Source organism: Ricinus communis, chromosome 5 (genome assembly GCF_019578655.1).
Source record: "Ricinus communis isolate WT05 ecotype wild-type chromosome 5, ASM1957865v1, whole genome shotgun sequence".
In the NCBI taxonomy this organism is placed as follows: Eukaryota; Viridiplantae; Streptophyta; class Magnoliopsida; order Malpighiales; family Euphorbiaceae; genus Ricinus; species Ricinus communis.
The window spans coordinates 24,114,149-24,131,091 of NC_063260.1; the positions used below are offsets into that span (position 1 = coordinate 24,114,149).

General features: G+C 31.1%; 1 protein-coding gene, 1 long non-coding RNA gene and 1 other non-coding gene across 3 annotated transcripts; all 3 read left to right on the top strand.

Moving 5' to 3' along the window:
- The first annotated feature begins 354 nt into the window (after positions 1–354).
- LOC125370091 lies at positions 355–1,174 on the top strand. The gene is made up of 2 exons (XR_007215841.1): positions 355–577; positions 725–1,174. It is a non-coding gene; the product is annotated as an uncharacterized LOC125370091 (long non-coding RNA).
- A 5,422-nt stretch (positions 1,175–6,596) lies between these two features.
- LOC112534064 lies at positions 6,597–6,703 on the top strand. Its single transcript, XR_003078381.1, has one exon. It is a non-coding gene; the product is annotated as a small nucleolar RNA R71 (small nucleolar RNA).
- A 3,724-nt stretch (positions 6,704–10,427) lies between these two features.
- LOC8272354 (cullin-1) lies at positions 10,428–16,874 on the top strand. Its single transcript, XM_048373797.1, has 20 exons — positions 10,428–10,634; positions 11,289–11,433; positions 11,531–11,630; positions 11,915–12,100; positions 12,270–12,317; positions 12,401–12,604; positions 12,684–12,761; positions 13,519–13,608; positions 13,704–13,784; positions 13,886–13,945; positions 14,270–14,296; positions 14,377–14,463; positions 14,564–14,713; positions 14,815–14,870; positions 14,959–15,079; positions 15,169–15,330; positions 15,420–15,563; positions 15,676–15,894; positions 16,034–16,201; positions 16,518–16,874. The coding sequence occupies exons 2-20, from the start codon at positions 11,306–11,308 to the stop codon at positions 16,617–16,619; spliced, it is 2,211 nt and encodes a 736-aa protein (XP_048229754.1). The 5' UTR covers positions 10,428–10,634; positions 11,289–11,305; the 3' UTR covers positions 16,620–16,874.
- The last annotated feature ends 69 nt before the right edge of the window (positions 16,875–16,943 follow it).

Here is a 16,943-nt window from a genome sequence, read left to right on the forward strand (position 1 = left end):
TTTCTCATTCTTCAGCTCCCCTTTTGCCTTGCTATTAGTGCTTTTGGGCTTATTATTGCTTGCTGAGTAAATTCTTGTTTTATTCTATATGACTATCTACCATATAATTTTGGTTCTGTATTTTCTCAAAGTTATAATTTCTTTTCCTCCATCGACGTTATTCTTAACAAATGTTCTTAAGAATTGAACTAGTACAATCAGTACATAAGAAGCAGCATCAATAATTGCCTATTAAGCTCATCAAGTAGGGGGAAAAATGAAAACAAATCAGCCAAATCAGCCATCAGGAAAGGAACTATTAACAGCATTCGGCATTCGGAAGATAGATCAATGGCAATAGGGAATATAGTAAGCTCACTTCGTCTTCTGGCTGTTATTTCAGATCCTGTGATGATGATAAAAGAAAAGATTAATTCTGGGCCTTGTAGTAAAGGGCAAAAAAAGAAAAAAAAAAAAAAAAAAAAAAAAAAAAACTAGAACCATCATATCAAAATTCTAAAAGCCACCAAAGAATAGCAGGGAGCCACAAATTTGAGGGTGGTAGGTTTGCAGTTGCACGGTAATTAAAGGACCAAAGGTTTAGAAGACCTCTATCCTATCCATTAGACAATGGACGCTTTTCTATTCCATTCCAATTTTTTTCTTTGTTCTTTCATATTTTTTTTCATAAAAAATGAATATACTGAATATCAAAAACTTATTACGCGAAATCCTATTGTCTTAGAACGAGTTGAAGAAGCGGAAAAGAAATGGCGGCAACTCGAACAGCAACAACAATGATCCTCAAAGAGATTGTTTATTGCAGGCTACGATTATCTTTCTCTTCCTTATCATCGTCATCACTTCCCTCTCTCCATCTAACTCCTACTAATTTACATGCTAACGCCGTTAAATTCACCCGCCGCGAATTAAGCTTCAGCCGTATTCGGTGCGCTGCCTCTGACGACAAGAAGGTATCGGCTCGTCTATCGCAAGTTCAGCAGCTCCAGCACCCTGTCCTCCGGTCCAGATTCCGAGTGCTGGTGGGCATGGACCATGGACCCATCTTTCCCAATAACAAATAGAAGGTTGTTATTTGTTAAAAAATAAAAGAAAAAAAAAAAACAAACAAACGAACAAACACACAGCAACTCATCCTTTAACACTCCTAATATACCCATTATTGTTTGCTTTATCTCATGAATTTTTTATTATGAAATATACACTAATTCCCTTATAATTAATGTAGCTCATAGATTAAATATCAATTTGTTAAAAGAAAAATTATAAACAAGTAAGGGCTAATAGATTAAAATGGATATATGGGAAAAGAGATTTTACTATAACAAATATAATCTTGGTAGTTGTATGGCATAAATATGGCTTCATTTTATATGATATCTCCTTTTTTTTTTTTTTTTATCTCTTAGCATGGTTGTATCATAAATAAGTTTTTATGATGATGGTGTTAAGACTAGTCGACTTGATATTTTATTAATTTAATATAATTTATTATAAATTAATAAATAATAACAGTACAAAAAATAAAAAATTTATACATAAATAAGACATTAAAAGATTATAAGTGATGTATCTATTTTAGTACTCGCAAATGCACGAACCATTCGTATAGTAAGGGTAAGTTCACTACGAGGTCGTTCTCTCAAAAAGTTATGATGCCACTTATTATAAAGACTAATTATCAACACAAAACAATAAAAGTAAATCTAAACACTCTAAATCGTATATTTGAGAGGATAATGGTCATAAAGTAAAGTAACTAAACAATAAATAAATATGCAATGCAAATGCAAATGCTTATGATCTAAAACTATATGTTAAAAATAGTATTTAATCTAGCCATTTACTTAGTAATCTTCTTGTTTTACTTTAAGTCTAGATCTAATGAATGAGATGGTGATATGTCTTTTTCCTAAATCACTCGAGCTAATGATGCAACTTAGGTTTCTTATACCAATATAGATTAAAATCAAGACGATGTTTCTAATACTTTTAAACCTAAAGATTTTCATAACAATTACTATTGCTAAATTAATATGATGGTTAACTAATAATAATAACTGAAACTAATAAATATATGAAGGTAAAGAAATCATTCATTAAATAAATAAATAAGAAGGTTCATACAAAAGTAAAAAGACTAAACTAAACACTTATGAAAATTAGCCTAACATATTTAACCCAATGATCATGGTATTAAATAGAAATACATAAAACAATAAAATAAAAAGCTTCCTCAAGATCCATAATTTCTTCAAGTAGGAAGAAGATTGGTCATCAGTCTCCACTTCTTGAAAAGCTCCTTAGATCCTAAAAAAACAATGAAAATTAAAACTAAAGTGTTTATGAAAAACTGTAGAAAATTATGGAGAAAATAATAGTGGCAAATGTAGAAAGCAAGTAGAAGAAAACTTCCCTCCTTCTTCCTTCCTTCACCTTTTTTTAGGGTTTTGCAGAGATTTATATAGAGGAGAGTCCTCTAAATAAATCTCTCTAGAGATGCGTATATTAATATAAGTTTATCTAATAGATAAGACTTTAAGTATCTTAATCTCCACCAAATACTATCTCATAAATAACTCTTAATATAAATCGTAATAATTATACAAAATGACTAAAATATCCATTTGGCCTTATAATTAGCAGTCCATGCGTCTTAATCTTGGGCCTTAACACGAATATGTCCCATTAAGCTTCTTTTAGCTCCATATTTTCTTCTTTTTGCTAATATTTCTGAAAATAAACAATTAAACTTAAGTGAAGCAAAAGCACATATTTTCACCATTTTATATATAGATATATATCATTAAAGCTTTAAAATACCCTTAAATATCTACATATAATCTGGACCGATCAAATACCCCTACACTTAAATTTTTATTTGTCCTCAAGTAAATAGCAACTGAGAATTAACTTTTACAAAAATTATGAAAAACATACCTACTTAGCTTAAAGATATTATTCAAAAGAATCTCACTAATGTAAAGATCATGTTAACCCAAGAACACTTGAGTCATTATAATTTTTTTAAAAAATATAAACTCAATCATTGGTAATCAAAAAACTCAGGCATCTAATCCTTCATACATGTTTCACAACAAATAGTTTAACTCATCTTCAAAGGATACAACTATGTTGCATAATCCAAATTATTATAACCTTATTCAAAAAGGCAAAACCTTCATTAAAAAAACAAGAGATCAATAGGCATTTATTACTTGCTTTTGAAGCTCTTATACTTTTTTTTTATACCCATTGGATTTTAATTTTTGATACTTGGAGTACTTCTTTCTTTCTTGAGATGTTATGCCTTTTTACGCAAATACAAACATGGGTGATGAATGTACCTGGTTACTCAACAAAACATATATCAAAATGCTTTGCATACTCATAATCTTAATTGTCTTTTTACGTGAAAATCAACATTGATCATGAAGATCCCCGATTACTAAGCAACTAAAATTAGCGGAGTAGAATTATTAAACTTAGAGCTTTAAACTTACCCATATCATATCTCACAAATTTAGGCAATTAAATCATACACTTCTAATCATACCCATGTCGAATGTTGCTAAACTATTCATCATGTCCATATACAAAAGATGAACACTTGATCATTTAAGTGCAAATAACTCATGAGTTCATATTTATAGATGTTAAAAACTAACTCAAGATTTCAAGAATCTTAACATAATAGCATTCTTTTATCGACTCTTATATAGAAGAATAAGAAAAAGCTGAATGAAAAAATTTAAAATTTTGCAAAAGATTAACCAAAGTTGCTAATTCTCATGGCATATGACGTATAAAGTTTAATCGAAGAAATATTCTATTTCCCTCCCCTACACTTAAATTTGATATTATCCTCAATATCATTGCATATAGAAAAATAAAGAACAAAAAGAGAGGAAAAATATAGAATACTCCCCTGGAATTTTGTAATGCATAATAAGCCATGAACTTGAATTCCAATTTCCACCATCCAAACCTTAGAAGCACACTTGAACACACATCATTGATAATTATAAAAGAAATAAAGAAATAAAAAATTAAAAATAATAATAAAGAATTAAAAATAATAAATTGTGCTAAACATACTAGAAAGATTAAATCCTAAGATAATTAAAAGTTAGGTCCTAATAAATAAATATAAATTCTAGAATAAAATTTAAAATAAAGTCCTATATCAATGATATGACTATTTATGTGGAGGAGATAAATATATATTTAATTTTAAAAGAGGGTATTTTAACTAAAAATAATTCATAATTAATTCCAATTTCTTGGATTTAATTATTTTAATTTTTGCTCAATTTTTTTACTACGGATTGCGTTGCTAAGCGTCGCCTGCTGGCTCGCGCGTGCCCATGCTTGCGTGCCCTACTGGCGGCATGTGGGCCACTTGGCTCACGGCCCTCCGCTGCTGCTTCCTCGAAGAGCATCCATGACCCGCGCATTGGCTGCCATCGCCCATGTTGTCTCGCCACGGGCCCGTGTGAAAATTTGTTGTCGCAACATGGCTCGCTCAAATTTTTTTTTTTTGAGCTTGAATTGCTTCTCATAGAGACATATTGCCTTTTGGGGATCAAATATAAGCCTACAAGATAAACATAAAAGAAATTAAAAATAGAAAAATAAAAAATAAAAAATTTTAAAAAATAAAAAAATAATAATAACTTAAATGCATAAAAATAAAAATACAATTGCTAAGTTTATTGTCTATAGTTAGACATTCTTGATTATGTTCATGGTGGGCGTTCATCCGCGCACTCCACCTCTTGGTCATAAACCATTCCTTTCAAGTATGACTTCATACTTTTTATGCGAACATCTAAAGTGCCATGAAAGCTCTTGTCAATTAAGAATGAAATATCATCATATAATTGTTAATAAACAAGAGAATCTAAATAATTATATGAACACTTATCAATAGTAGATTTAGGAGATAAAGTCAGAGAATCAAACACTTTAAATTCCATAGTTTCTCCTAAAACTGTCATGGTAAGTTTTCCATCATGCACTTCAATCAAAGTTCTAGTAGTTGCCATGAAAGGTCTACCAAGGAGTATAGTTTGCTCTTTATCCCTTATTAGTGTATTTTCGATGTCAAGTACTACAAAATCAACTGAAATTATTAACTTACCTACTTGTACTAGTAAGTCTTCCACTATACCTCTAGGATATTTTATCGATTTGTCTGCAAATTGTAGATACATTGTGGTAGGCTTCAACTCTCCCAGGCCAAGTAGTTCATACATCGAATATGACATCAAGTTGATGCTTGCTCCCAAATCTAACATGGTTTTTGTATCCTTTTTGTCACCTATTGTAATATCAATGGTGAAGTTACCAAGATCCTTCATCTCAAGGGGCAATTGATGTTGAAGCATTACACTTACTACTTGTACTATTTCGTTGTTCGTATATCGCCTTTTGTTGGTGTTCAACTCTTCAAAAAATTTTGCATAAGCTGTTTTATTCCTGATAACATCCAACAAAGGTAAGTTAGTATTAACTTTAGAGAGTATCTCAATATTTTCAAAAAAAAAATTTCATTTTTGCTCTCTTTTGGTTGGTTTAGAAAAGGAATATGGGATCTATAAGGCTGAGCTGCCTTATGAAATTCAGGTCCACAAAATGCTTCCTTTTCTTTCTTATCAAGCCTAAGATTAGGCTATACTTTTTCTTCCTTTTGCATGCTATCCTTATTGTTTTGCACTAATCCATCATTTTTAGGTGTACCTGCATAAGAAGAAGAATTCTTTCAGTTTCCATAGCAATATTATCGACAACCTCACCTCTTCTAATATTAGTAATGGAATTGACTTGTTCAGGTTGACTTGATATTTCCTCTTTATTGAGCTCTTCAACAATTTGAGCTTCTAGACGTTTCAGTGAAGCCTCAATGGAATCTGTCTTTTTCTCATTCCTCTCCATCCTATCATGAGAAGCCATCATAAATGATTGAAGTGTTTCTTCCAAACTTGGCTTCCTTTGTTCATTAGATCAAAGAGTTTGTTCTTGATCTTGAAGGAAATGATTGGAGTGCCTTTGGAATTGAGAATACTGGTCTTGGTAATGAGATTGATTTTGATTTCTCAATAATTGTGGTGGATTTTGGTCATTATATTTCCAAAAAAAAATTGGATGATTTCCCCAACCTGTATTATATGTGTTGGAATAAGGGTCATTCATAAGATGCATGGGTTGGTAAGAATCCATCAAATTTGTTTGATCATATATATTTCCTCTGTAATTATCAAAAAATGAACAAACATTAGCACAATGACATAAATACCACAAATACCACATACCTTATTATTTGGTGAGTTTTTTTGTTGAAGTAAGCATCTTAACTTGCTTAGTCAATTCAACCAATTGCATTGTCATCTCACTACTAGCTACTACTTCATTTACTTCTACTATCTTTGTCCTCACACTCTTTTGTTGAGAATTGGCTCATAACATCTCAAAGATGTCATAAACCTTCATCAAGTGTCCTTTCTAACATAGCACCCCCAACTGCATTATCAACCATACATTGATATTGTTGTGTCAACCCATCATAAAATAATTGGCTGATTATTGAGAGTGGAAATCCGTAGTGTGGGCATTGTAATAAAAATGATTTGAGGCGATCCCATGCTTCATGAAAAAATTCAGCATTCTTTTGATAAAAATTAGAAATTTCACCTCTTATTTCTTTGGTCTTTTGGTGTGAGTAAAATCTACTCATAAACTTTTGATAAACTTCATCCCAATTTCTCAAAGAATTAGGAGGCAACGTCATTAACCAAGCCTTTGCTCTATCTTTCAATGAATAAGGAAAACACCTCATTCTTAGTTGATCATCATTAAGTCTAGATAATGGGAAAGTATGAACTATATCATAAAATTTTCTAATGAATGTTAATACATCCTCACTAGGCATACCATAAAATGAAGGAAGCATATTAAAATGAATGCTCTTAAGTTCATAATTTCTATATGAATCACCTAGAATTATGCATGAAGTGGTGTTACCAATTATAGACAGTGCATAATATTTCATAGTCATTCACCTTTCAACTCCTACTTCTCTTGGTGGGTTTTCCATAATATCAACTTCTTCTATTGATTCTTCTTCTAGTTGTTTCTTGCTAAGCATACAAAGTAAAAGAAAATTTCAGATTTGAAAAAAACTTAAAAATAAAATTTACAAACAAAACAAAAATATATAAACAAAACAAATCACAAAACACAAAACAAACAAACAAATAAAACCACATAAACAAAATAAATCACAAACACATGACATTTTTTATAATCAATCAATATAATAAATTTAGACACAGTTTTCTAGCAACGCCGCCAAAAACTTGATGTGTCTTTTTTAGTACTCGCAAGTGCACGAACCATTCCTATAGTAAGGGGTAAGTTTATCACGAGGTCAATCTCTCAAGGAACTATGATGCCACTTATAATAAAGACTAATTATCAACACAAAATAATAAAAGTAAATCTAAACACTCTAAATCGTATGTTTGAGAGGATAATGGTCATAAAGTAAATTAACTAAACAATAAATAAATATGCAATGCAAATGCAAATGTTTATAATCTAAAACTATATGCTAAAAATAGTATTTAATCTAGCCATTTACTTAGTAATCTTCTTGGTTTACTTTAGGCCTAGATCTAATGAATGAGATGATGATATGTCTTTTCCCTAAATCACTCAAGTTAATGATGCAACTTAGATTTCTTATACATAGATTAAAATAAAGATGATGTTTCTAATACTTTTAAACCTAAAGATTTTCATAACAATTACTATTGTTAAATTAATATGATGGTTAACTAACAATAATAACTGAAACTAATAAATATATGAAGGTAAAGAAATCATTCATTAAATAAATAAATAAGAAGGTTCATACAAAAGTAAAAAGACTAAACTAAACACTTATGAAAATTAGCCTAACATATTTAACCCAATGATCATGGTATTAAATAGAAATACATAAAACAATAAAATAAAAAGCTCCCTCAAGATCCATAATTTCTTCAAGTAGGAAGAAGATTGGTTCTCAGTTTCCACTTCTTGAAAAACTACTTAGATCCTAAAAGAACAATGAAAATTAAAACTAAAGTGTTTATGGAAAACTGTAGAGAATTATGGAGAAAATAATAGTGGCAGATGTAGAGAGCAAGTAGTAGAAAACTTCCCTCCTTCTTCCTTCCTTCCTTCCTTCACCTCTTTTTAGGGTTTTGCAGAGATTTATATAGAGGAGAGTCCTCCTCTAAATAAATCTCTCTAGAGATGAGTATACGAATATAAGTTTATCTAATATATAAGACTTTAAATATCTTAATCTTCACCAAATACTATCTTATAAATAACTCTTAATGTAAATTCTAATAATTATACAAAATGACTAAAATATCTATTGGGCCTTATAATTAGCAGTCCATGCGTCTTAATCTTGGGCCTTGACACGAATATATCCCATTAAGCTTCTTTTAGCTCAATATTTTTCTCTTTTTGCTAATATTCCTGAAAATAGACAATTAAACTTAAGTGAGACATAAACACATATTTTCACCATTTTATATATAGAAATATATCATTAAAGCTTTAAAATACCCTTAAATATCTACACATAATCTGAACCGATCAATAAGCAAGTGACCCTTTGAAGACAGAACAATTGAATTTGAATAAATCTAACAATTGAATATTTTCATCGTTAAAGATAAAAGATTTATAATGTGAATATTTAACTAAAAGATTATTTAAAATTTAACTCTAGAGTAATAATTAACACAATTAAAACTAAAACAACTATAATAATAACAAACAATAAAACAAAATTATAATTTAAAATAATAATAAATCGATTGTATTTAGATACAATGCTATTTATTAATGTAAGAAGTGAATGTAATTTTGAATTGGATAGTTATTTTAGAATAGTCACAAGTCTTATTATTAATGTTTGCATGTAGAGAATGGAATTAGAAAAAAATATAGTTTTGTCGTCTTTTCTTTATCTTGATAACTTTTTTAGTTTAATTTAACTCAATAACACTTGATAATGAAATTGTTCTAAATTAATAAACACGAAACAACAATATTAATGTATTTGTCGGCTATGTTTAGAGGATATCTAGAGATATCTTGGTTGAATTTTGGACTTTAATATTTAATTTTGGATTTTTCTCACTTAATTTGATAATATCTTTTATGAATGTACGATAACTATATTTATATAGATGTAATAAAATATTTGTAAAATAGTTTTAAATAAAATATAAGAATTTCTAATAGAATCTAGAAATTCTATAAAAAATAAAAGAATACCAATTTTCCCATTGAATTTTTCTTTTTTCAAGCAAAACCAATGTGATGTGGAAATAAAATCCAAGAGGAAAGAAATAAACATGATAATAAAATATTACTAGAGCAGAAACAAATTTTTATTAGAAGTTTTCTGCATATTATTTTAATTTAGTTGAAAGTTGCTATAAAAAAAAGAGTTAAACTAAAATCCTGACTCATTTGAAATTTTATTAAATTAACTAATAAAACAGAAAAAATATAATAATTGAAACTTGACAAAATATATGAGTATTTTTCAAAAAAAATAACGTAAAAAACTCTACTAAGTATATGTCTATTTATAAGATTAGTAATATATTTTGGAATCTATAATTAATAACAAGTGTGGTAATTATCTGATATTTTAGCTTATAAAACAATTTTTTTTTCTTATTTTTAGTTTTTGATTAAATGAATACTAATAATAAGTCTAATTTTAAAAATCCATGTATAACACCAATGGATTAAAAACTAATAACTTATGAAATCCTAATTTACCATGCCTCACAAGCATTAAAAACTAAATATTAAGAGAATACTAGATAAGAATCTAGCTATTTCTTCTAATATCCTCCTTAAAATGATTAATTCCTAGAAAAATTCTTCCAAAATCTGTTAATTATTGGATAATAGCTATTAAATAATGAGGTTGAAGTTAATTATTAATTAATAAATTACTCACTTATTAAATATTAATAGAAATTCAATTTTGATAATAATATATTACCTTTTCAATAGACGAAATAATCTTTTTATTATAAAAAGTTAATATTTTTAGAATTTAATATTTTTTTTAATTATTTGAACAATTTAATTATTAAGAGTCTACCGTACATTCAGAAGATAATGTATAAAGTATTAATCTTCCACTAAAAACATCCATAAAACATAGAAGTGTTTATACTTTCTAAGAATACGTCTTAAGTTAATTAATTTATTTTTAAATGAATCTCCTGAGTTAAATATAAAGTGACAACTCATTCAAAAGTAAAATTAAATAGTTACAGTTTTTGTTAAAAAGAAAAAAGGAATTAGTTTATAACTTGTAATCAACCTTAAAAATTTGAGTCTCAATAAAACCCTGTCTGCATGTTTTTTATCAAACAAATTCAACCCTTTTTTGTAAAGATCTTAACAATTTTGTCTCTCTCTTTCATTTAAGTCTCTGCGGTATCTCTCACCGCAGGGTTAGGGTTTCTCTGCAACTGCTTCTCCAATTCATCTCCCTTCTTCTTTTTTTCTTTTTTCTCTCTCAACAATTTTATTGACTCATTGTACGTAACCTTAATTTTTTGTTTAATTTTGCTTGTCTTTTTTTTCTTTTTTAAATTGCATTCTGTTTAATTTTATAGTTTTTAACGAGTAAGATCGGTTGGTATAGAGGCAGTATCTTGAATTTCTTGTTTTGAATATATTTTTTTTGTTTGATTGCCCTCTTAGAGCTTGATTTTTAGCGTTTTCTACGCTTATTATTGTTATTTTATTAATTTCAGGGCAAGTATTAGTTTTACGTTATTGTTATTAAATGTTATTTGTACCATAAGAACTTCAGTGTTGAATTTTAGTGTTGTCTTTTTTGTTTATTTGCGGCTTGATATTTAGGGTTTTGTTTTGTTTATATTTTTTGATCGTATTACCTGTTTGTGTTTCTGCTTATTTATATATATAGGAGGAAATTGATGAAATAGAAAATTGCATTATTGATTATTGATGTACTTATTACTCATGCTAGCTAGGTTTTTAATGATGGTTATAATATGAATGTTAAAAGCCAATCCTAAAATCCTTTTCTTAGCTGCGCCTTGTAGATAATTACTGTTTGCTTATTGTCAACCTAGTTGAATTGTTTGTCTATGCTCATCTATTTTAAGTCACTGCGAAATTTGTTTGTGTGCTGTGTTTTAATAATTTGCTTTGTGTTTTTCCAGAGGAAGTTTACTGCACTATGGAGCGCAGGACAATTGACCTGGATCAAGGATGGGATTTTATGCTGGGGGGAATCAATAAGCTGAAGAGAATTCTGGAAGGAGGAGAGGAGCAATTTAGCTCTGAAGAATACATGATGCTTTACACGTGACCGTTTCGAACTGTTTATTTGATGTGATTAATTGCTCAATTCATGATATATATTTTTTGATTGTTCTGATATATTCCTAATTATACGCTACAGGACTATATACAATATGTGCACCCAGAAGCCTCCTCATGATTACTCTCAGCAGCTTTATGAAAAGTACCGGGAGGCTTTTGAAGAATATATTAATTCAATAGTAAGATGATGGATGCACTGTTGTTTTTGCTGATGATTGTATCTGGATGTATTGTTGATCCAGCAGTAATTTTTTATGGATTATGTTGTCAGAAAACACATGCCTATTGCAATTTTATCTGTTTGATTAGTTTCTAACATGATTGTGGTTTACCTGGAGGGTGGGTTCGAACATTACAGTTTATCTTGGGTTGAGATTTTTGTATTGCTAAACGGTTATTTATTTTTCTAGCTTCATACATAACGTTTAGTAACAGCTCTGCCTCATTTCATTTTCTGAATCAGGTACTGCCATCAATAAGGGAGAAGCATGATGAATTTATGCTTAGGGAGCTCGTCAAAAGATGGTCTAACCATAAAATTATGGTTAGGTGGCTGTCACGTTTCTTTCATTATTTGGATCGCTACTTTATTGCTCGGAGGTCGCTTCCTCCACTTAATGAAGTTGGACTGGCTTGCTTCCGTGACCTGGTTTGTTAATCTTCTTTCATCCACCATGTTTCTTATACCAGGGTGAATAGAACCTGAGCTAGTTTTACTGTGAGGCTCAATATCTAATTATCTGTCATTTTAATGATTTTTCCCCCTCGATTGCAAGAGTTAAATTCATTCCATTGTTATCTATTCTCCTCTTGTTCAGGTTTATCAGGAAGTTTGTGTTAAAGCTAGAGATGCTGTGGTGGTTCTGGTACATTACTACTTTTTAAACTAATGCGGTATTTATTCTTGTTTTGATTAAAATATTTAGCATCTATATTTTCTGGAGGTCAGATTGATAAAGAGCGTGAGGGAGAGCAGATTGACAGGGCTTTGTTGAAGAATGTCCTAGATATATTTGTTGAGATTGGAATGGGAGCAATGGAGCGCTATGAAGAAGATTTTGAAGCAAACATGCTTCATGATACTGGATCTTACTATTTTCGTAAGGCATCAAACTGGATATTGGAGGATTCTTGTCCAGACTATATGTTGAAGGCAAGTACCTTTCTTAGTGATGTGCATAGTGCCCTTTATGATTAATCTTTGGTATCCTAACACCTTTAATGAATTTCAGGCTGAGGAATGCTTGAAGAAGGAGAGGGATAGAGTTTCTCATTACTTGCACTCAAACAGTGAGCCAAAGTTAGTGGAGGTTAGTGTACTTCCATGCTTTTCATGATCGAATATATGGGCAGTGGTCTTCTCGATCTATTTTATTTATTATATCTGTGCTAGCTCTTTGTATGTATGATGTACGTGAAAAACTCTGTGAGAAAAGCTTATAGTGAAATGCATTTTATCTTTTTTCTTTTTAGTCGTGTACGAATTTGAATTGGAATTAAAACAAAATTGGTATTGGATTTATGTTCTTGTGAGATCATATTGTTTGCCTTACAATATATTGAAATTGAGCCACAAATGATATTTCAAGGAACTTCATGGGATGTAACAGATTTTCTGGTCCTAGAAAAGTTAGGTCAGGGTCTACCATATCTAGATCTTAGTGGATATGTAGTCTAAGCTGAACGGAATGTTGAAATATGTTCATCGTTATCCTGTTTGAATTTTTTTAAGATTAGACTGAGACACCCATAAAGATGATTTTGTTTTGAATTTTTGACAAGATCTACTGCTCCGCTGAGATTGTCGCTGTCATTTATTGTGCTGTATGAAGTTTATTTTCATATTGCAGAATGAATTAACTATTTTCATTATAGCATAGAAAATAGGAATGAAACATTGATCAAGCTGCAAAAGGATATTCTTTTAATCAATACTTGCACTTCTATATTGGAAATTTGTTGTTCTAGTTTCATTTGGAAAGTATTAATAAGCAGTTGGAATTTGAAGTCCTTTATCTGTTCTGTCAGAATGATTTTTTCTGTATTTAAGCTGTGTTTTTATTGTAGAAAGTTCAACATGAATTGTTGGTAACAGTTGCAAACCAACTGCTTGAGAAGGAGCATTCTGGATGTCGTGCATTGCTTAGAGATGATAAGGTATAGTGTAGCTTGGCATTATTGAATTTATTAACTTTTTCTTGTTTTTCTTGCTGTATATGGTAAATGATTTTCTGGTTTGTGGTGTTGTGCAGGTGGAGGATCTTTCAAGGATGTATAGGCTTTACCATAAAATAACCAAAGGTTTGGAACCTGTTGCAAGTGTTTTCAAGCAGGTTAGATTGCTAGTCTCTGCACTTATGCTATTCTTTTTTTTTCCTAGCCAAAATCATCTTTTAATGTATTTCTTTTGGTTACTGATATTTACTTTTAACAGCATATTACTGCTGAGGGGACGGTATTGGTCCAGCAAGCTGAAGATGCTGCAAGTAGTCAGGTACATAATTATGACTGGCTATAGTGTTCACTCAAATGTGCACTTTGGCATTTTTTTCTTCATTCTTGCATAAATACAGTTTTTGTACTGTTTGAAAAAGACTTCAGGGAGAATAAGGGAGGTAAAAACTGAGAAAATGAGAGGAAAAAGAATTGGAGATGGTGAAGTTCATTTGCGGTCTTGTTTGGGTTGGAGGAAAGGGAAATTACAAACGTTGTTTCATTAATGTAGAAGTTACAATTTAAAAGTATGTAGTCAGTAGTTTTTTTCTTCTTTTAATTATGTGCCGGTGAGCTAAGTGCTGACAAGTACGTGCTTCTACAGATTGCAAATGGTGGTCTACAGGAACAGGTAAATCTCACAACTCATATTTTTAGATGTCTGGGAATAGCCGATGGTCCCATTAATTTATTTAGTAACATGGTTTTCAGGTCCTTATCAGAAAGATAATTGAGCTTCATGACAAGTTTATGACGTATGTGAATGACTGTTTTCAAAATCACACGCTGTTTCATAAGGTCTGTGCCATTTCTAGTGGAGTTGTTATTTTGGTTACTTAAGTTTGGTTTATCAAGTTGTCTAAATTATTTTTCCTTTATTCTTTTGGATGTTCAATAGGCCATGAAAGAGGCTTTTGAGATATTCTGTAATAAAACAGTTGCTGGCAGTTCAAGTGCAGAACTACTTGCAACATTCTGTGATAATATCCTCAAGAAGGGTGGAAGTGAGAAATTGAGCGACGAGGCCATAGAAGAAACGCTAGAGAAGGTGACTTGTCCAAGTTTTTAATATATAAGTTGTTTCTCTTGAATTTTAGATAGTCGTACAGTGTTATCAGAACTATTTTATTATGGGGTTGAGTTTTGCAGGTAGTGAGGCTGCTGGCGTATATTAGTGATAAGGACCTTTTTGCTGAATTCTACAGGTAAATGCAATTCTTAAATGGGCGTGATTTTGTTTCATTTTACATGTTCTCTCCCCAATATTCTTTTTGTTTTTTCTGGTGTTGGCAGGAAGAAGCTTGCTCGTCGTCTTCTTTTTGACCGAAGTGCTAATGATGATCATGAAAGGAGTATACTGACAAAATTGAAGCAACAGTGTGGGGGACAGTTTACCTCAAAGATGGAGGGGATGGTGAGTAAACCAACGAGGTTACTGAACTTGTTTATTTGTATGTCCATGAACCTTTGGTGATCTAAAAAAAGAGAGAACTCCTTGTTTAGGTCACGGATTTGACATTGGCAAGGGAAAATCAGACTAGCTTTGAGAAATATCTTGCAAATAACCCAAATGCACATCCTGGAATTGATTTAGCAGTCACTGTTCTTACAACTGGATTTTGGCCAAGTTATAAATCCTCCGATCTCAACCTTCCGGCAGAGATGGTAAAACATCTTATACTATATTTTCACAATGTCCTTCTTTTCCCCCCTTTTTCTTTTTTAAGTAACTTTTAGCAAACATGCTTTTTCAGGTCAGGGGTGTGGAAGTTTTCAAGGAGTTCTATGACCAAAAAAGCAAGCACCGAAAGCTTACATGGATCTACTCGTTGGGTTCTTGTCATCTCAACGGCAAATTTGAGCAAAAACCTATTGAGCTGATTGTGTCAACTTACCAGGTATGGTATGATAAAGAGACTTCATTTGCAGGAATGGTGAGGGTGGTGCATATTTCATCATTGGATTGAAAATCCTGATTCTTATTATGATATTTGTGTCTATATTCAACAGGCTGCTCTCCTGCTCCTGTTTAACACTTCAGATAGACTGAGTTATTCTGAGATTATGACTCAGTTAAACTTGACCCATGATGACTTGGTTAGATTGCTGCATTCTTTGTCTTGTGCCAAGTATAAGATCCTTCTCAAGGAACCGACTACAAAGAGCATTTCCCAAACGGACTACTTTGAATTCAACCACAAGTTCACTGACAGAATGAGAAGAATCAAGGTGCCATTTAGCTTATACTTCTCCAATATTGTAATGTTTTCTGTCACCAAATCAGAATGTTAGGGCTGCCGGCTTTTCAATATTTGACTATCCGTTCTTTTTCTGAAGATGTAAAAAATTTGAATTTTCCCATTTGTAGATTCCTCTCCCTGTGGTAGATGAAAGAAAGAAAGTTGTTGAAGATGTTGATAAAGACAGGAGATATGCAATTGATGCTGCAATTGTGCGCATAATGAAGAGTAGGAAGGTCTTGGGCCATCAACAATTAGTCTCTGAGTGTGTTGAGCAGTTGAGTCGCATGTTCAAGGTACGGCATAATTTCCCTTGATTTTGTGTTCATATTAATGAAAGCTGGTGGGTTGAGGAACTGGGCTACTGATTTCTGATGTAATTTAGAATTTGCTATAGGAACATGAGTTCCTGATCCGGTATTATATTCAAAATTTACTATGCATGATTACCGTTTGTTAAAAATCCTGAGTTGCCCCTTTCTGAATGATTGCAATTGCAGCATAGCCATCATAAACCGTCCCTTTTATAGTTGCATGGTTTTTATTTCCTTGACATGTTTTTTTTCTTTTTTTAACTATTGTTGTGTGCTGGCGATGGATTTGGTATTGCAGCCTGACATTAAGGCAATTAAGAAGCGAATGGAGGATTTGATCACCCGAGATTATCTGGAGAGAGACAAGGAGAATCCAAACACGTTCAGGTACTTGGCCTGATTCAACTAGTAAGTGCTTTTTGAAGCGATTCAAGTGGCAGTACAGTTTTGGGCTTTTGCTGTTGAAGTGCAATGTTTTTGCTCAAAATTAGAAGAGTATACAGTGCATTTGACTTTCCAATTTGCGGATTCTTGTAAATGATGTAGTTGAAGCGCCTTAATTGGTGATGCTAAAGTTCACAACAGTATCAAAAAAATTTTTTGAAGATGTTTCGGGAAAATTAATAGAAAGTTAATTATCTATTGGTTTCGAGAATGCCTGATTTCTTGTTTTTTTATTATAAATTTTATCCATTTTCAATGCATGCCTTGCTGTATTAGCCAT